General features: G+C 59.4%; 1 protein-coding gene across 1 annotated transcript; it reads left to right on the forward strand.

Annotated features, from left to right (window-relative positions):
* Positions 1–1727: 1727 nt before the first annotated feature.
* Positions 1728–19157, forward strand: EAH_00006760 (AGAP010490-PA, related, related; the record flags this gene model as incomplete). Its single annotated transcript, XM_013396025.1, has 6 exons — positions 1728–3849; positions 4271–8955; positions 9105–9446; positions 9761–10111; positions 10433–10590; positions 10877–19157. 6 exons carry the CDS (start codon positions 1728–1730, stop codon positions 19155–19157), a joined length of 15939 nt encoding a protein of 5312 aa, XP_013251479.1.
* Positions 19158–19222: the final 65 nt, after the last annotated feature.

Raw genomic sequence — 19222 nt, forward strand, 5'->3', positions numbered from 1 at the left:
AGCTGCTGCTGCCTTCTGGTAGAGCAGTTCCTGAAGTAGTTGCTGCTTCACTTGCTGCTTCACTTGCTGCTTCACTTGCTGCTGCAGTCGCTGCTGTTGCGCTGCTCGTTCTAGAAAGATCAGCAGCAAAAGAGGGGGACAGCAGCAGGAAGAGCAGCAGCAAAAAGAAGGGACAACAGCAGCACATATATAGCAGCAGACGATGAGAACAAGTGGCAGCAGCAGCAGCAGGCGAGAGACAGTCGCATCAAAACAGCAGCAGCAACACAGACCGAGAACAAACAAGCGAGAGTAGAAGCAGCAACAGCAGCAGCAGCAGCATCTGGGAGTGTGTTAACTTTGCTGCTGCTACCCAACACTCTCTTAGGCAGCACCGCGGCTAGCTCCGTGGCTAGCTAGCTAGCGAGCTAGCTAGTGCTTGAACAGTTGGTGTCTCCGGATGTGGTTTAGGGTTTAGGGTTTAGGGTTTAGGTGGGTTTGTTTCAGAGGGAAGTCGCAGCAGCAAAGCAGCAGCAGCTGCTGCTGCTGCTTCTATGCCTATGGGAGCCCATCCTCTGGCATAGTTCTGTGAGGTGTACGTACGCCTCAAGGCTGGGGAGAGATTGCTGCTACTGCTGCTGCTGCTGCTGCTGCTGACTGCTGTTGCTGCCTTTGCTGCACCAGCTGTTGTTGCCGCTGCTGCACCAAGTGCAGGGCTGCCGCCTCCGCTGCAACGCTGGTGAGAGCCGCAGCAGCGGAAAAAATAAATGGTAAAAGCAGCAACCCCACAGAGGATCGCAGCAGCAGCAGCAGCAGCTGCTGCTGCTGCTGCTGCAGCGGAAGCCCCAGCAGCAAAGCCACAGCCGCTGCCGACTCGCAGCAGCAACGAAGCCTTTTTCGGATTTCCTTTCAATGCTGCTGTCATCTTGAGTTAAATTTGGGTTTTCTTTGTTTATTTCTGCTGCTGCTGTTGCAGCAGCAGCAACAGCAGCAACAGCAACAGCGCCTCAGCAGATCCCATGAGAGCAGCAGCGCAGCAGCAGCAGCAGCAGCAGCAAGGCGTTGAGACTTTAAAACTACCGCAGCAAATGCTGCCAGATTTAGAAGCACTATACACCTACACAAACGGCAAGACAGCAGCAGCTCCTGCTGCAGCGGTTGTTGTTGCTGCTGCTGCTGCTGCAGCAGCAGCAGCAGCGGCGGCCCTCGAGGAAAAGTAGCAGCAGCCGCTACTACCGAAATACCACGTGTTATAGTCTGCTCCTTGTGACTGTAGGATTTGCTGCAGTTGCCAGCAGCAGCTGCTGCTGCAGTAGGGGCTGCAACAAAGGAGCAGCGGGAGAGTTATGCTGCTGCAGCAGCAGCAACGCCTTCCTGTTGCTGCAGCAGCAAAGCCACTGCTGTCCCCTCTTCTTATCTTCCAGTCCTTTTTAGTAGACAGTAGGGTGGCAATACAAGCTGCAGCAACAGCAGCCTTCAGCAGCAGCAGCAACCAACAGCAGCAGCAGCAGCAACAGTCGGCAGCAGCAGCAAGTGTCTATAGCAGGAGCAGTCAGCAGCGGCAGTCAGCAGCAGCACCACCAACAGCAGCAGCAGCCAGCAGCAGCAGCAGCAGCGGCTGCCGATCGTGCGGCTTGCGACTGGGTGGAGGTAACAGCCAAATGGGCAGCTAAGGGGCAGTTGCCATCTCCGCAGCAGCAGCAGCAGCAGCAGCAACAGCAGCAGCAGCAGCAGCAACACCAGCAGAGATGTTTACCAAGCAGCCGACGGGAATGGGGCAGCAGGGTTCTGCTGCTCCTCTGCAGCCTTCCAGTAGCAGCAGCAGCAGCAGCAGCAGCAGCTTGGCACAGCATCAGCAGCCCAGCACGGAATGTTCATCCTCAGCAGCAGGATCTGCTGCTGCAACAGGAGCAGCAGAGGCAGCAGCTGCAGCAAATGCAGCAGCAGATAACAGGGCGTCGCACAGCCTTTCCATATCTTCTCTTATAGGGGCGCTCGTGCCGCTGCCTGTGCAGCCGCGTTCTGCTGCTGCTGCTGCTGCTGCTTTGCCTCCGCTGCTGCGGATTGTTGCAGTGTCTCCGCTGCTGCCGCACCCAACCTTCTGCTGCAGTCGTGCAGTGTCTCACGCTGAAGCTGCAGCAAATGCAGCAGCAGACGCAGCAGCAGACGCAGCAGCAGGAGCACCAGCAGCAGCAGCTGCTGCTGATGCTTCTGCTGCTGCTGAAGGGGAAGTGCGCAAGCGAGAGAGCGACGTCTGTACAGCTCAGGACAAGCAGCAGCAGCAGCAACAGCAGCAGCAGGATACAGCAGCTACATGTTCTGCTGGGGTGGAGACAGCAGCAGGGACTGCAGCAGAGTCGGCAACGACAGCAACTGCAGCAGGAACTACAGCAGCAGCAACAGCAGGAAATACGCTGCAGCACACGGTCTCTGCGACCTTGACTGAGGACTGGTTTCAACGTGGAGACGGTGCAGCAGCAGCAGCAGCTGCAGCAGCAGAAGGCTCAGGGAGTGGGGGCCCCTTTGTTTATGCTGCTGCTGTTCATGATTGCAGCCTTCTGGGCTGCAGCAGCAGCAGCAGCAAGCAGCACGCTGTCCTGCGTCGCTGCGCCTTCCTGCTGCAGGTGCCCTGGCAGCTGTCTGTACGCCGCATGGATAGACAAGCAGTTGTCTCCTCGCTTGCTGCGGCTGCTGCTGCTGCTGCTGCAGCAACGCCTCCTCCTGCTGCTGCTTCTGCTGCTGCTGCTGCTGCAGCCAGCAACAACAGCGGCAACTGGGAGAACCAGCTGTCTCCCTGCTGCAGCAACAGCAGCAGCAGCATCGACTTCCTAAAGACAGCGATGGCCCCAGGTGCAGCGCGAGCGCCTTGTGAAGTTCGGTGTATACCGCTGCTGCCTGCTGCTGCTGCTGCTGAATGCGACAGCGGCAGCAGCAGCAGCAGCTCGCAACATTCGTCTCGCCGCCTGAGCCGAGGCAGCAGCAACAGCAGCAGCAACAGCTTGCTGTCTTTGTCTTCATCTAGGGGTGCTTTAGGGCCCCCAAAGCATGCCCCAGTTGCGTCTGCTGCAGCACAAGCTGCTACACTGCAGCAGCAGCAGCAGCTGCTGCAGCAACAAGGCCTCTGGTGCAGTCCCTTGTCAGTTCTAGCTTTGCCGCTGCTGGTGCAGGACAGCTGCAGCTGCAGCAGTTGCTGCTGCAAAGTGTCTCTCAATCAACTGGAGCGAGGCTGCCCTTTGGCTGCTGCTTGCTCCTGTTGCTGCTGCTGCTGCAGCAGCCCCATCCGCGTGCTGCAGCACGCTCGTCTCCTTTGCTGCTGTCAGCACACCGAATTTATTGTGAATGCCTCGCTGCTGGGTCCTTCTGCTGTGTCTCCTTTGCTGCTGCTGGCCTCCAGCAGCAGCAGCAACAGCAGCAGCAGCAACACTTATCTCTGGGCCCTGCACTCTCCGGCGCTGCTGCAGCTCTGCGGGCGTTTGTCTCTGCCTGCTCTGCCGCAGCAGCAGCAGCAGCAGCAGGTGCAGCAGCAGCAGCAGCAGTACAAGTATGCATTGCTTGAGAGTGACGAAAGACAGCTGCAGCATTCGCTAGTTGCTTTTGGTTTATCTGCTTCTCCTTTTGCTGCAGTGCCTCGCATGCATCTGCTTTTCGTTTACTTGCCCTGGTCCCAGCAGCAGCAGCAGCAGCAGCAAGAGGAGCAGCAGCAGCAGCAGAAGCGATGTGTAGTGGGTGCATTTATGATAGATGGCCTCGCCAGAGGAGCGCGGGGTCTCCCGCTGCTGCAGCAAATAGCAGCAGCAAACGAAGTCCCTCTGTCTCCTTTTCATGTAGAAGAGATATCGGAAGCTGTGCTTGCAGAGCCAAACCTATGGAGTTAGTCTCCTGCTGCTCTTGCTGCTGCTGCTGCTGCTGTTGCTGCTCGTGCTGCTTCTTCTTCGCTGCTGCAACTCCTGCTGCTTTTGCTGCTGGTGGTCGCAGTTGCTGCTGCTTATGCTGCTGTTGCTGTTGCTGTTGCTGCTGCTTGCTCTGTTGGCTGATGATGCTGCTGCTGCTGCTGCTGCTACGAAGTCGACAGCAGCAGCAAATAGTGCTGCCTGCTACTCGGCTGCTCGGTCCATCTGCTGCTTCTGTTGCTGCTGCGAGTACTGTGGCCTTTTTGTTGCTGCTGCTGCTGCTATCTCCTGTGTTACTGCTGCTGCTGCGTTGGGGCTAGCAGCAGCAAGAGTCATCCATAGATTCACCTAATGTCGCTGTGCTGTTGCTGCTGCTGTTGCTGCTGCTGCTGCTGCTGCAGGCGATTTGATGACTGTGACTGTCTCCTCAGCTGCCTCATTAGATTGTCTTGCTGCATCACCAGGTGCTGCTTTAGGCTCTGCAGTATATTCGGGTTGGCCTCTTGCTGCTGGGGGTACCCCTGCTGCTCCTCCGCTGCTGTCTCCTTCGCCGCCTTTAAGTAGCAAAGCTGCTGCTGCTGCTGCTGCTGCTGCTGCAGCAGAAACGCCTCAGCTTATCTGGGGAGCACTCAGCGGCTTTCTTTCTTCTCTTATTCCTCCTTGCCGCTTGCGGGTGGTCTCCGCTTATGGAGATGAGTTGCTGCTGCTGCTGTCTCCTGTGCTGCTGCGTGTGCAGCAACCCGGTAGCAGCAGCAGCAGCAGCAGCAGCGGTTTGCTGCAGGTCCGGTATGCAGTCAGGTGTCTCGCCAGCTCCTCACTGCTCACAGAGCTGCCGTGGCTCCGAAGCTTTTGCAGCGAGCAGCAACAGCAGCAGCAGCAGCAGCTGCAGCAGCAGCAGCAGCAACTTCGCGTTGAGGACCTAGGCGTTTTTAAGGGAGACACCGAAACCCTCAGCGGCAGCAACGCCAGCAGCATACAGACAGATGATGGAGACAGCCCCTCCCTGAGAGAAGAAGACAGCACACCCTCAACAGCAGCAGCAGCAGCAGCAGAAACAGGAGACCCAGCAGCAGCAGCAGCAGCAGCAGCAGCAACGCGCGGCGGGCTGCTGTTGCGGGGTGTCTCCTCATTGCCGCAGCAGGCTCTAGATATGGCCTGGACAGCGGAGACAGGTTTGCTGCTGCTGTGGAGCAGCAACGGAGTGAGAGGGGGCATGTCTCCTTTGCTGTCTCTTCAGTCGGCTCCGATGCAGCAACAGCAGCTGCTGCTGCTGCAACAAAGGCTGCCGCTCGGCTTTAACGCTGCAGCAGCAGCGCAGATGCCTCGCGTCTGCTGGGCGGCATTTCTTCCCTCGTCTTTTCTCTCGCTGCTGCAACAACAGCAGCAGAAGCAGCAGCACTTGTTGCAGCAGCAGCAGCTGTTGCTGCAGCAGCAGCAAGGCGAGAACAGACTCCTGCTGCCTCCCACGGGGCGCCTGCCACTGCTGCTGTGTGCATCAGCAGATGCGCAGCAGCTGCTGCTGCTTCAGGTTGACGTTGCTGCGTCGGTCCTTGGGGTGCAGCAGCTGCAGTTGCTGCTGCTGCAGCAGCAGCAGCAGCAAGAGGAGACCGATTATCTCTTTCCAGGTTTGAATATGGAGGCTGTGGCTAGTCTCTTCAGAGTGCCACAGCAGCAGCAGCAGCAGCAGCACACGCACCCTCACCACATGCACTTGCAGCAGCAGAAGCAGCAGCAGAAGCAGGCGCTGCTGCTTGCTGCCCAAGTTGTGGAGCTGCCTGTCCCGCTCGCCTTCGCTCATGCAGTAACTTCTGTGCTGCTGCTGCTGACAGTTGCGCTTCCTGCTCCTGCACCAGGGCAGCAGCAGCAGCAGCAGCAGCAGCAGCACGTCGAGCGGGTCCCGTGGCTGCTGGTCTTTGCTGTTGATTCCCGCTGCTGCGTAGTGCAGCAGCACCAGCAGCACCAGCAGCAGCACCAGCATACCGCTGGGACTGGCTTGGCTCTGTCCTTGATAGGAGCCTGGAGGGACACGCGCAGCACTGCAGCAGCAGCTGCAGCAGCAGCAGCTCATGCATCACCCTATAGCAGCCGTACATTTATTCGGGAGGGGCATCAGCTGCTGCTGCAGCAACAGACAGCCGCTGCTGTCGTGACACCCGAGCGCCTCCTTATTGCTTCGCCGCTGTGGCTGCAGCAGCAGCAGCAGCAGCAGCCTAAGACCGGTGGGGATTCTTTGCGGCTATCGCTGCCGTCAGGAGAGCAAAATAGATGGCTTGCAGCAGCCGCAGCAGCAGCAGCAGCAGCAAAGGCAGAAGCAGCAACAGCAGCAGCAGAAGCAGAGCATTGTCTAGTGTATTGCCTGCGTCTCGTCGCTGCACCGGTTGGCAGAGGTGCTGCAGCAGCAACTGCAACAGCAGCGGAAGCAGAAATGTCTCTGCTGGCAGCTGCATGCATCCCCGGAGACGGCCGCATCTCTGCTGTGTCGCTGCTGCCTCACAGTTTGGTGCTGCAGTGCAGCGAGCGTTTTGCTGCTTTTGTTTTCTCGCTATGTGCCCTGCCGTTGCTGCTGCCGCCCTCTGCGGCATGCAGCAGCAGCAGCAGCAGCAGCAGCAGCAGTCCGGGGGAGCAGCAAGTGAGTGAGGAGCTTATTCGGGTCTTAATGCTTCACCCAGACATATGTCTATCACCAGTGCTGCAGCAGGAGGACGTCTCCGCATCTCCTGCTGCTGCTGCTGCTGCTGCTGGTCGCGGCAGGGCAGCAGGAGACATCTCTTCGTGCTGCCTTTCCGATGGCCGGTTGGCTGTCCTTGTGAAATCGCAGCAGCAGCCACAGCAGCGGCAGCAGCAGCAGCAGAGCGGCGTCTCTGCTGCTATCGCGCCATTTGATCACATTGCGGTGTATGTACAGGACAAGGTTGTTGCTGCAGCAGGCGCAGCAGCACCAAACAAATGGATTTGCGTCTTTGCTTCCTCCCGGGGCCTGAGAAGCCCCAACAGCAGCAGCAACAGCAACAGCAGCAGCAGCAGCTGCTGTCCTGTTTGCGTGTATGATGCCTGGTGGTCTTATGACGGGTCTCTGCTGCTGCAGATGGAGGAGGCTGATGCAGCAGACAGCAGCAGCTGCAGCAGCAACTGCAGCAGCACTTGTGCATGCAGCAATATGTCTTCCTTCTGCTTCCGGCAGCTATCTGCGGAGATGCTCGCTGCAGCAAGAGGTCTTATTCCTTTATCTTTGTCTCCTGCATGCACCGTGTGGGGCCCTGCTTCTGCTGCTACTATAGCAGCGTACCGCGCAGCAAAAGCAGCAGCAGCAGCAGAGCAGCAACAGCAGCAACAGCAGCAGCAGCGCGTGCATGCGATGAAGGCTGCAGCAGCAGCCATCAACGCGGCCATCGCTCGGGCGAAACAGCAACAGCAGCAGCAGCACGGTGCATCTGACCTGCAGCAGCTACAGCAGCAGCAGCTGCAACAGCAGCACGAGATTCTTGCTGCTGTAGACAGAACAACAAGAAACCATGGTGGCTGCTGTCTGTACAGCCCAGAGGTGCTGCAGCAGCTACTGCGCTGCGGATACACCGCAACGGTGCGGTGGCTGCTGCTCGTGCTGCTGCGGTGCCTCACGGCTGTGGGGCTGTCGCCCGGCCAGCAGCAGCAGCAGCAGCAGCAGCAGCAGCAGCAGAGCCCAGGAGCAGAAACAGCAACGCTGGAATTCACCTTCAGCTTGGACTCCTTTGCCGAGGAGTTAGCTCTCCAGAAGTCAGCAGCAGCAGCAGCAGCAACTGCAGCAACAGCAACAGGAACGGGAGAGCCTCGCTGCTGCGCCATATGCGGAGCCGCCATCACCGCTGCAGCAGCAGCAGCAGCAGCAACAGGTGTTGGTGCTACTGCGGCAATCTGCACAGCATGCGAGCCCAAGGCAGGCTGCGAGCTCGCCCAGCTGCTGCAGCAAACAATGGCTGCAGCAGCATGCTTGCTGACGGATTTGATGGCGCAGCAGCAAGCAGCAGAGCATCAGCAGCAAGTGGCGCAGCAGCAAGACCTCACAGCAGCAGAACAGCAGCGCCTGCTGCAGCAACGCCGCTGCTGGCCTAAGAGTGCTGAGGTGTACGTACACTGGGCTCGACACTACCTCCCTCCAAGCATGCAGCCGTCCTCTGCTGTTGCTGCTGCTGCTGCTGCTGCTGCTGCTACTGCAGGTTTTGAGGGGGATCAAATAGCTGCTGCTGCTGGCACTGAGGCAAACGACTACTGGCAGCAGCAGCAGCAACACGGGGACTGGGCGGACGCCTTTGGGGGTGGAGGGGGTCGCCTGTCTCCATCTCCCCCAGCAGCAGCAACATCAGCAGCAGCAGCAGCAGGATCAGCAGCAGCAGAAGAACGGTCTGCTGCATTTTGTCTTTTTTCCTCGCCCCACACCTCCGTTGCTGCTGCTGATGATGATGACCCCTTCGATGTCAAAGAGCTGCTGGGCTTCAGCAGCCCAGCAAAAGAGACAGCAACAGAGGAGACAGCAGCAAAGGAGACAGCAGCAGCTTCGCAGCAGCACGCAGCAGCTCAGCATACACCCGATCAGCAGTCCCCTGCACAACACCTTGCAGCAGCAGATTCGCCAGCAGCAGCAGCAAGCACAGCAACACCCGCTGCTACTGCTGCGCTGTTGATGACTCCCGTCCGCGCTGTGCTGCGTGAGGACGAGTATTTGCTGCTGCTGCAGCTGCTGATGCTGCCACTCCCTGGATTGGCGCTGTCTCCGCAGCAGCTGCTGCTGCTCCGGTGTCTCATCCGCGCGCTGCAGCAGATCGATCAGCAGCAGAGATGCAGCTCGCGAGCAGCAGCAGCAGCAGCAGCAGCTGGACTGGCTGCTGACTTTCCTGCTGCTGCTGCAACCGCAGCTGCAGCAGCTGTTGATGTTGCTGCTGCTGCGAGGGTGTGCGCAACAGAAGCAGAACAAAACGAAGTGGAAGCTGCTGCAAGGGCTGTGGGTGCAGCAGCAGCAGCGGCAGCAGAAGCAGCAGCAGAAGGCAGCTCCCAGAGCTGCAGCACAGACAACAGCCGCCAGCTCTTCTACACGGCATTGCTGGTGTTGCGGGTGTGTGGCCAATGCTGCTGCTGCTGCTGCTGCTGACGCCGTCTCTGCCCTCATTGCTGCTGCTGCTGCTGCTGCTGCTGCTTGTGTTGCACCAAAATCAAGAGGGAGGTTGCTGCTGCATTGCTGTGTTTATGTCTGTGTCTCTGCAGGAGGCGGAAATTGCTGCGGCCGAGCAGCAGCAGCAGGCGCTACAGCAGCAGGACATGCAGCAGCAGCAGCAGCAGCAGGTGAAGGCATCTCCATCTTCAGTCTTCTCCCCGCGCAGCAGCTCCAGCTGTCATTCACGTCCTGCGCTTGCTGCGAGCTCTGCTGCTGCTGCTGTTCCTGCTGATGCTGCTGCTGCTGCAGTGCCTGCTGCAGCCCTTCTGAGCAGCGAGGACATCTGCTGGTGTCTCCTTGCTGCAGCAGAAGAGGATCTGCTGCAGCACGTTGTGCAGCAGGCGCGCGCAGCACATCCCAAGGGTTTGCTTATGTGGCCCCTTCTCCGATTGGTGTGCCTCAGTCTCTTCTCTTGTTGCGGTGTATCTGCAGCTGTTGTGCTGCTGCTGCTTGTGCTGCTGTTGCTGCTCCTTGAGCTGCTGCTGCCTGTGTTGCTGCTGCTTGTGCTGCTGCTGCTTTTTGCTTGTGCTGCTACTGCTGCTGGTGTTGCCTCATTTGTGTACTTGTTTAGAGACGTTGCCTTTTGATTTGTATGGGGCTGCTGCTGTTAGTGCTGCAGCAGCAGCAGAAGCTGCTGCGGAATCCTGTGCTGGTATCGATGAAGTTTGTGCTGCTGCTGCTTCTGCTTGTGCTGCTGCTGCTGCAGCGCGGGGTTGGCTTCTGGCTGCGCAACCCCTCGAACGTGCGCCAATTGTGCGAGTTGCTGCTGCGGGATGCAGCACAAGTAGCAGCAGCAGAGCAGCAGCAGCAGCAGGGAAAGCTAAGCCTTAACGGACCCCCAGAGGCAATGAGTCCCTTCGCGCCTGGTAGCAGCAGCAGCACTGCCGCTGCTGCTGCTGGGGTTTCGCATCAGCACGGAGCTCCATCTGCAGCAGCAGGAACAGCAGCAGCAGCAGCAGCAGCAGCACGTCCTGCTGACTTAGTTGCTTTGTGGGCAGCATTTAGCGGCAAGAAAAGCCTAATTGTTGCCTCCCTTAAAGCTCAAGGAAATGTGAAGGTGCGCAGGAACCTGCAGCAGCAGCAGCTGCTGCTGCTGCAGCACTAGCACGAGCTGCAGCAGCGCTAGGATCACGAGCACGAGATGTGGCAGCACTAGCAGCAGCACCAGCAGCACAAAGAGCAGCAGCAGCAGCAGCAGCAGCAGCAACAGCAGCAGCAGCCTTGCCTGTCTGCAAATTGTTGTGCTTTTTTTCGTCGTTTCTGCATGCATGCTCCTCCCTTCAGTGACTTTCTGTCATTTCTGCTGCCTGTTCTTTTGCTGCTGCTTTTGCTGCTGCTTTTGCTGCTGCTGCTGCTGCTTGTGCTGCTTGTGCTGCAGGCAGCAGCATTTTTGCAGTCTGACGCCAGTGATGTTCGTTGGCGTGCAGCAGCAGAGAGAAATGCTTTTCATCTCCTCTCGCAGCGCCGCTGTTTTTTAGCTTTAGCTTTCTTTGCTCTTGCTGGCAGCTACAGAGAAGTTGGTGATGTTTGCTGCAGGTCCGATCCCCCTGCTGCTGCTGCTGCTGCTGCTGCTACTGCTGGTGGCACTGGTCCTCCTGTTGCTGGATGTGTGCCTGATGCTGTTGATTATGCTGCTGTTGCTGCTGATGCTGGCGATGCTCCTGCTGCTGCTAACTCTGCTGCTGCAGCTGGTGCTGCTAAAGCTGTTGCTGCAGCTGGTGTTCCTGCTGCGGCTGCGGATACTGACTTCCCCTTCTGCGAAGCGCCGCCCTGAGTCCGGCTTATTCTGCCTCTGCTGCTGCTGCTGCTGCTGCTGCTGCAGGTTGCTGAAGGACACGCAGCTGGCCCTCTTCCTTTGCCGAGTGAGCGCAGCTGTCTCCTCCCCGGAGTCTCCTCCCTTGGGAACGGACTCGCAGCCATGGGGTCTGCAGCAGCACAAGCACAAGCAGCAGCAACAGCACAAGCAGCAGCAGCAGCAGCAGCCTGATGCGGTTGCAGCAGCAGGAAACGTAGGAGCGGCAGGAACTCCCGCTAAAACTACAGCACCATCAGCAGCAGCAGCAGCAGCAGCAAGTCCTGCTGCTGTTGCTGCTGATGGTGCTGCTGCGGCGACAGCTGCAGTTTGCAGGAGTGTGCCCCCCGCTCCCCTTGCCTTTGATGGTTCTGCTGCTGCTGAGTACAGCCGCGTGCTGCTGCAGCGGCTGCTGCCGCAAGCAGCAGCAGCAGGAGATATATGGCTGCGTTTTTGCTGCTACTGGTTGGCAGGGCACTACACGCAGGCCTTCGAGGCTCTCCTCCCTCCGTATGCAGGCGCGCTGCAGCTGCAGCAACAGCAGCCGCAGCAGCAGCAGCAGCTGCATCACGAGGTGCTCCCATTCAACCCGCGCACGTATTTGCAGGGCACTCAGCAGCACGAGCTGGGGAGGTCTTTGAGGGGCGGGGCTGTTGATGCAGCAGCAGCAGCAACAGCAGCAGCAGCAGCAGCAGCAGCAACGGCAGCAGCAGGCGAGGAGGGCGTTTATGAGGGAGGCTGTTGGAGGGTCTCCTTGCCGTCTCTGTCGCTGTCTTTGTTTAGAGCAGCTGTCAAACAAACACTGCCGATACGTCGAGCGCAGCAGAAACACAAAGAAAAATACCTGCTGCTGCAGCAGCAGCTGCAGCAGCAGCAGCAGCAGCAGCAGCAGCAGCGGCAGGAGTCGGTGCTGGAGTCGTTCTATGGGGCTGAAGACAAGGGAAGCCGGAGCAGATACGCCCGCAGCGGCAGCAGCTGCAGCGGCAGCAGCAACAGCACCAGCAGGTGGGAGAGCCGAGCCGACGAGTCTAGAAGCAGCTTTGTTGCTGCTGCGCAGCGCAGCAGCAGCAGCGGGCACCTCAGTTGGAGAGACAGTTTGTCTTTGTCTTTTCGAGACCTGCACAGAAGAGGCAGCAGTAGCAGTAGCAGCTGCTGCTGCTGTTGCAGCAGCACCTGCTGCTGCAGCAGCAGCGTGAGGAAGTGCCGCATTTGCTGGTGGGGCTTCATCGACCCTGCAGGTGCAGCAGAGAGCGACATGTACCTGCTGAGCTGCCTGTACACCCGAGAGAGACAGCCATTTTTTGCTGCTGTTGCTGCTGTCTCCCTTTTGTCTCTCCGCGCCTCAAGGCAAGCCGCTTTGAAGGCCTTAGAAGAGGAGACAGATGATAACCCTGATGCTGCTGCTGCTGATGCTGATGCTGCTACTGCTGCTTCCCTGCAGCACCCGCTGCTGCCAGACGCAGCCTTACCTACGGTGTGGGGAGCGCTGCATGCGTTCGCTGCTGCTGCAGCGCAGCCCCTGCTCTCTGCTGCTGCTCTTGGGCAGCAGCAGCAGCCCCACCAGCAACAGCAGCAGCAGCCAGTTGGCCTTGCTGCAGCCGTGTCCAGTCTCCTCGACCTCCAGCCAAGTCTGCTGCTGCTGCTGACTGCTACCGCCTGGCGGCAGCCTGCAGCTGCTGCCGCCGCTGAGAGCAGCAGCAGCAGCAGCAACTGCTGGACTGTAGCCTCGGCACTTCAAGGGTCTCCAACGGACAGCCCACGGCAGCAGCAGCTGTCACTGATCGACCGTCAGCAGCAGCAGCCGCAGCAGCAGCAGCAGGAGGGCCTCCTCCCCACAGAAGCAGCGCAGAGCCCTTTGCTGCTGCTGCTTGCTTCTCTAGATAAGTGCATTGAGGTGTACAGCCAGGCCCCGATGCTGCTGCTGCCACCTCTGCTGTCTGGGCTGACGAGCAGCAGGAGGTTGCTGCTATCACAATGCCTTCTGTCTCCTTGCTGCAGCGTTGTTGCTGCTCCTGCGGCAGGAGTTGCAGCAGCAGCAGCAACAGCAGCAGCAGCAACAGAAGAGCTGCAGGAGGCGCTGTGTCTGCGGGGCGAGGCCCCAGACGAGGATCTGCGCTGCAGCGGACTTGCTGCTGCTGCTGCTGCTTGGAGGAGACAGTCAAGCAGCAGCAAAGAGGCACGAGATCAGCAGCTGCTGCGGCAGGGTGTCTCCCGTCTGTCGCTGTCCCTGTGCCTGCGAGCTGCTGCTCCTCTTGCTGCGCCTGCAGCAAACGAAAGCAGCAATAGAAGCAGCATCGGCAGCAACAACAGCAGCAACGGCAGCAACAGTAGCGAGGGCCTAGCTGTGCTGCAGATGCAATGCCCGTCGGCCGTTCATGCTGCGCTGTTTGATTTGCTGCAGCAGTTGCAACAAATGCAGCAGCAGCAGCAACAGCAGCAGCTGCGTGGCCCGCGTCGTCTCTCATCGGCAGCAGCAACTGCAGCAGCAGCAGCAGCAGCAGCAAGGGGTGCCTCCTCTCCTTCTTCCTCTTCTGCAGTCCTAAGCACGCCCGAAGCAGCAGCAATAGGAGAAGCAGAGGCAGACAGCATGTCTTTTATTGTCTCATGTTTGCTGCTTAGACTGGCTTATGGGCAGTTGCTAGCAGCAGCTGATGCAGCTGCAGAGGCGCGCAGGCTTGCTGCTGCCACTGCTGCAGTGCTGCACCAGCAGCAGCTGCAGCAGCAGCAGCACCTAGAGTGGGAATGCATCTTGTCGGTTGACTTGGCGGGCCTCACAAGGCACCCTGTGTACACAGATCGTGCTGCTGCTGCTGATGCTGGGGTGTCTTCAAGCTTCAGTGTGCCGTTGCTGCTGCCAGTGCTGCTGCAGCTGCTGCGCGACAGCCTGGAGATGCCCTCTATACACCCCAAAGTGATGGGCATCCCCGCTCTGTATTGCTGCCTTGCTGCTTGCGTCAGCGAGCTGCAGCAGCAGCAGCAGCAGGGCTGCAGCTGCTGCAGCTGCAGCAGCGGATCCACTTGCAGAAACAGCAGCAGCAGCAGCAGCAGCAGCAGGTGCGGGTGTGTGGAGGGCGCTCTGTCTCTGCTGGAGCTGCAGCGGCTGTACTGCGTTGCTGCTGTTTGCTGCTGCGGGTTGCTGCTAGGCGTTGTTGCTTCAATGCCTTCTGTCTTTGGCAGCGACAGCAACTTGCTGCTGCAGCACGTGCCCTCTACAGCAGCAGCAGCAGCAGCTCCGGCGACAGCGTCAGAAGGCGTCGCTGGACAGAGCAGCAGCAGCAGCGCCACTAACAAACCTCAAGCGGCTCTTCCAGCACGAACCAGCAGCAGCAACAGCAACAGCAGCAGCAGCAGCAGCGTGCACTGGGAAGAGGACAGGACGCTGGTGTTGGTACACCAGGCAGCGACTCTGCTGCAGCTGCTTCTTTCTCGTCCGCGATGTTTGCTGCTGCAGCACGATGTGCTGCAGGTGCTGCAGCAGCTGCTGCAGCCTCGTTGGGGGGTCATTTCTGCAACACGTGTTGCTGCTCCTGCAGCAAGAGGCCGAGCAGCAGCAGCAGCAGCAGCATCTGTCTCAGCATTCGCCCTTGCTGCTTGTGTTGCTGTAAAGGCGTTTGAATTTATTGTTGAGGCTATCCACAGTGTACAAACAGAAGCGAGAAGGACGGCGGTGGCACTGCGACAGCAGCGGGACATGCTGCTGCAGCAGAAGCAGCAGCAGCAGCAGCAACAGCAGCAGCAGCCTCTGGTGCAGAAAAGGAGCGGCCTCGAAAGCTGGTTGGTCAGCGCGCATGGGAAGGTACAGCAGGCCCAGGCATCACCCCCTGCAGCAGCAGCAGCAGCAGCAGCAGCAGCAGCAGCAGAGGAGGCATATTCACTTTGCAGCAGCCTAGCGTGCTTAAACAGTTGTTTTGTAGAATATCTGGGGACGCAGCTGCGGCCTGTCTTTATGCGGTCGCTGCTGCCTGCTGCAGCAGGGCTGCTGCCGCTGCTGCACGACGTGCACACCCACCCAACGGCAGCAGCAGCAGAAGCAGCAGCAGCAGCAGAAGCACCAGCAGCAGCTGCAGAAGCAGCAGTAGCACCAGCAACAGGGAAGAGATCTTCGATGCTGCGAGCTGCAGCAGAAAGCTGGGGAGGCGAGGGATTGGGGCTACTGTGGAGTGCCCTCTGCTGCTGCAGCAGGCTGCAGTGGGCGCTGCAGCAGACTTCCTTCTTGCCGCTGCAGCAACCACCAGCTGCTGCTCTGCTGCGGCCGCTGTTACACCGCGATGCGCTTACGCAGGCAGTGAGGCATTTATCCAGTAGGCAGACACGCACACAACAGCAGCAGCAGCAGCAGCAACAGCAGCAGCACCAGCAACAGCAGCAGCAGCAACAGCAGCAACGGCACCACCACCATAACCACCTGCATCTGCACGGCCATCACTCGAGTGAACATGGGAAGGACTCTCGGTTGGATACATCTGACCAGCAGCAGCAGCAGCAGCAGCAGCAGCTGTTGCCGCAACAGCAGTCTTTGGGTGCAGCAGCAGCAGAAAGCCACTACCACGCATCAGCAGCAGCAGCAGCAAATGAGAGGCACGCCGCCACCCCTTCTTACACCAGCCACACTCCAAAGGGCTCCAGCAGCAGGCGCTTCAGCAGCTGCTTCCCTCCGCAAGAGAAAGGGCAGCAGCAGCAGCAGCAACAGCAGCGACAGCTGCATCAGGTGCTCTCCAGTTACGTAGCCGAACACATGCTAGCAGCAACCCCTCTCCCCGCTATCCCTGTTGTTGCTGCTGCTCTCTTCCCTGGCTGTTTGCTGCAGGCTGCATGCTGCAGCAACAGCTGCAGCAACGCCTTCGAAGTTATCCGACAGAGCCACAGCTTGGGGCCGCTGCAGCAGGAGCAGGAGCAGCAGCAGCAGCAGCAGCAGCAGCAGCAGGGTGAGGACAGCAGTGCTGCTTTCTCGCAGGAGTGGGCGCGGCTGCCTGTTGCAGCGCTGCTTGGACCCGTAACTGCTGCCAGCAGCAGCAGCAGCAGCAGCCGCCACAGCAGCGCCGCAGGTCTGCTTATATCAAATGAAGTTGTGGTGAGTGTATGTACACCTGAGGGGCCCCCAAGGGGTATCAGGGCTCTGACGCTGCCTCGCTCTGTTCTGGGGCTGCCAGAGCAGGATAGCATGCAAGGTGCTGCTGCTCTTGCTGCAGCAGCAGCAGCAGCAGAAACCCGCCATGCATACGTAGCTAACCTTGTCAAGTACCGCTCGCTGCAGCAGCAGCAACAGCAGCAGCAGCTGCTGCCGCAGCTGCTGCAGCTCCCCCTAATGAGTGATGCAGGGGGGCCTGGGGGCGCTTTCCCCTACTTAGTGAACTCGCGGCGGCCGCTGTTTGCTTCGAAAACAGCAGCAGCAGCAGCAACAGCAGCAGCAACATCAGGTTCAGCGGGAGGAAGATTAGCAGTTGACGTCAGCTTCACACGAGAGAGCAGCGACAACCGCGAGCATCACCAGCACCAGCATCAGCAGCAGCAGCATCAGCAGCAGCACCATCAGCATCAGCACCATCAGCATCAGCAGCAGCAGCAGCAGCACGAAAGCGGTGTTGTGGCGCTTGCTGAGTGGGTGGGGTTGTTGTTATATCGAGATGTCTCCCTATACACCGTAACGCAGACCTCGCGGCTTTGCTCCTACTCCCGTTTGCTTGCGCGTGTCACTGACAGCAGCAGCAGCAGCAGTAGCAGCAGCAGCAGCAGCAGCAACAATCTTGTGTTTCCTTATGGCGTCTTCTCTCCCTTATCTTCAATGCGCGCTGCATTTGAATTCACAGGCGTTGTTGCTGCTCACCCTTTCCTTCCTGTGTTTGCTGTGCTGCTGCGGGCATCGCAGCAGCAGCAACAGCAGCAGCAGCAGCAGCAGGGCGGGTGTCCCCCAGTCCTTACTCCGGTGCTTCGCTCTTTCGGTTTGGGGGCTCGCAGCCTGCCGCGGGGGCCTACAGGGGCTCTTCCTAGTGCTGCTGCTGCTGCTGCTGCTTCTTCTGCCACGCCTGCTGCTGCTGATGTTTCTGCTGCTCATCCAGCTGCTGCGAGTGCTGCTGCCCCTGCAGCTGCAGCGACATCTGAGGCAAACTCCACCGAAGTTCAACGCCTGGATACCTTAGAGAGACCAGCAGCAGAACTGCAGCAGCAACAGCAGCTGCAGCAGCAGCAGCGGCAGCATTCTGGGAAAAGGGGACTGCAGACTTTACCCCTTTTGCTGCGTTTGCAGCAGCATCAGCAAGTTGGCTCCTCGGGCGGAACAGCAGCAGCAGCAATAGCAGCAGCAGCAGCAAGCCAAGTAACGTGTGCTGTCTGGGTGCCGCAAGGAGACAGTCTCCTTGTGTCTGATTCATCAGGGTGGGCTTATCTTTTCTGTCTCCTTCGGGGGCCCTTGCTGTCTCCTTCGGTAGTAGCGGAGGCCCTCAGCTCTGCTGCTGCTGCTGCTGCTGCAAGAACACCAGCAGCAGCAGACGTCAGCAAGGCCGGCACGGGCAGCAGCCGCAGCAGCAGCAGCAGCAGCTATGAACTGCAGCAGCAGCGCGCATGCAGGCCTGCGGTTTGTTGGAAGCCCCACAATACAACGCAGCAAATAGCAGCAGCAGATGGTAGCGGCTCGTTTGCTGTTACCCTAGGTATAGGGGTGCCGCAGCAGCTGCTGCAGGAAGACACTGCATTGATTGCTGGTGCTGCTGCTCCCCGCAGCCTGCTGCAGCGGCTGAGCTCCGGGGAAACGGCTTGCGGCGATGCAGCAGCACCTCTTGCTGCTGGCTGCAACAACACCAGCAGGAGCAACAGCAGCAACAGCAACAGCAGCAGCAGCAGCAGCAAAGGAGGGGCTGCGAAGGCCCGTCTTAAGAAGCGCCCCCATCCGTTAAAGCTGCTTGGGAGTCTCCGCAGCCAAGCAAAGGAAGGTTTTGTCTCTCGCGTGCTGCACTCACGATTGTTTACTTCCAGGTTCCCTGCTGCTGCAGCGCTGCAGCAGCAGCAGCAGCAGCAGCAGCAACGCCGCAACGCAGCAGCAGCCCCTGCAGCACCCCTCGTTGGGGGGGCCCTAAGAGCCCTCTCATGGAGAGCGAGGGCCTTCAGGGTCTCTTCTAAGGGCCCCCGTGGCATCTTATCTGCTGGAGGCCGCGCGAAAGCTGCTGCTGCAGCATCAAAGCAGCAGCAGCAGCAGCAGCAGCAGCAGCCAGGAGAAGGTGGGGGCGATGAGGACGCATGGCTTGATACTACCAGCTGGGCAGCGAGTTTGTGGAGTCTTGCTGCAGCAGATCCGGAAGCAGCAAAGCGTTCGGCTGTACGTCCACCTGAAGGCCCCTCCAGCAGCAGCAGCAGCATGCCCTTGATTGAGGGCCCCTGCCTCTGCGTCTGGCAGCTAACAAGTGTGGGGCCAACGGGAGCGCCTCGTCTGGTGTCTGTAATAACTTGTGACGATTTGCTGCACACTCGCGCGCGTCTTGCTGCTGCGGCTGCTGCTGCTCCTACTGCAGCAAGATCGATAAAGAAACACGCAACAGGAGCAGCAGCAGCACGAGAAGGCAGCAACAGCTGGATTGTTGAAGCGACGCATACACCTACTTGCTTTTGCATGGCGGTGCTGCAGGAGGGTGCTGCTTGCTGCAGGCCTTGTCTTGCTGCAGCTGCGGGGTGTACAGGGAGCTGCTGCAGCAGCGACCTAACAGCAACTTGCTGCGGCGGCAGCTGTGCTGCTCTGCGTTGCGTTGTCTATGGAGATGAAGAGGGGAGTGTGCATGCAGTAGACTTGGGGTTAGAAGAAGAAGTGCTGCGGTGGGAAGCGCACGAAGGTGCTGCTGTTGCCTCTGTCTCTGTCTCTCGTGCATACGGCTGCGGCAGCGCAGCCCCTGAAGTCTGGCTTGTCACTGCTGCTGCAGCTGCTGCTGCACCCAGCAGCAGCAGCAGCAGCTTGGGTGGGGCTGCGGCGGGGGATGTGCTGCTGAGATGCTGGTCTGTTGTAGGGCTTGGTGAAGGGGGCCCCGTGCTGCTGCATCAGCTGCATATAAATGCAGCAGCAGTGCTGCCTCGCGGGGTGTCTGCGTCGTGGTTTGGCCGCAGCACCTCAGCAGCAGCAGCAACAGCGGCAACAGCAGCAGCAACAACGACGGGGGCGGGGGGGCCCTCGAATGCGCTCGCTCGCTTCCTGGGGACGCACAAAGGAGACAGCAGAGACAGCAGATCAGGAGACAGCAGCAGCAAAGAAGCTGCTACAGTGTTTCATTTGGGGGGGCGCAGCAGCCTCGCTGTTGAGGGAGGAGACCTTCTGCTGCTTGCAAGAATATAATAGTGCTGCACGCCTTGCTACCAGCAACAGCAACAGCAGCAACAGCAACAGCAGCAGCAGCAGCA

The sequence above is a fragment of the Eimeria acervulina genome, genomic scaffold (genome assembly GCF_000499425.1).
Source record: "Eimeria acervulina Houghton genomic scaffold, Eah_scaff30, whole genome shotgun sequence".
In the NCBI taxonomy this organism is placed as follows: Eukaryota; Apicomplexa; class Conoidasida; order Eucoccidiorida; family Eimeriidae; genus Eimeria; species Eimeria acervulina.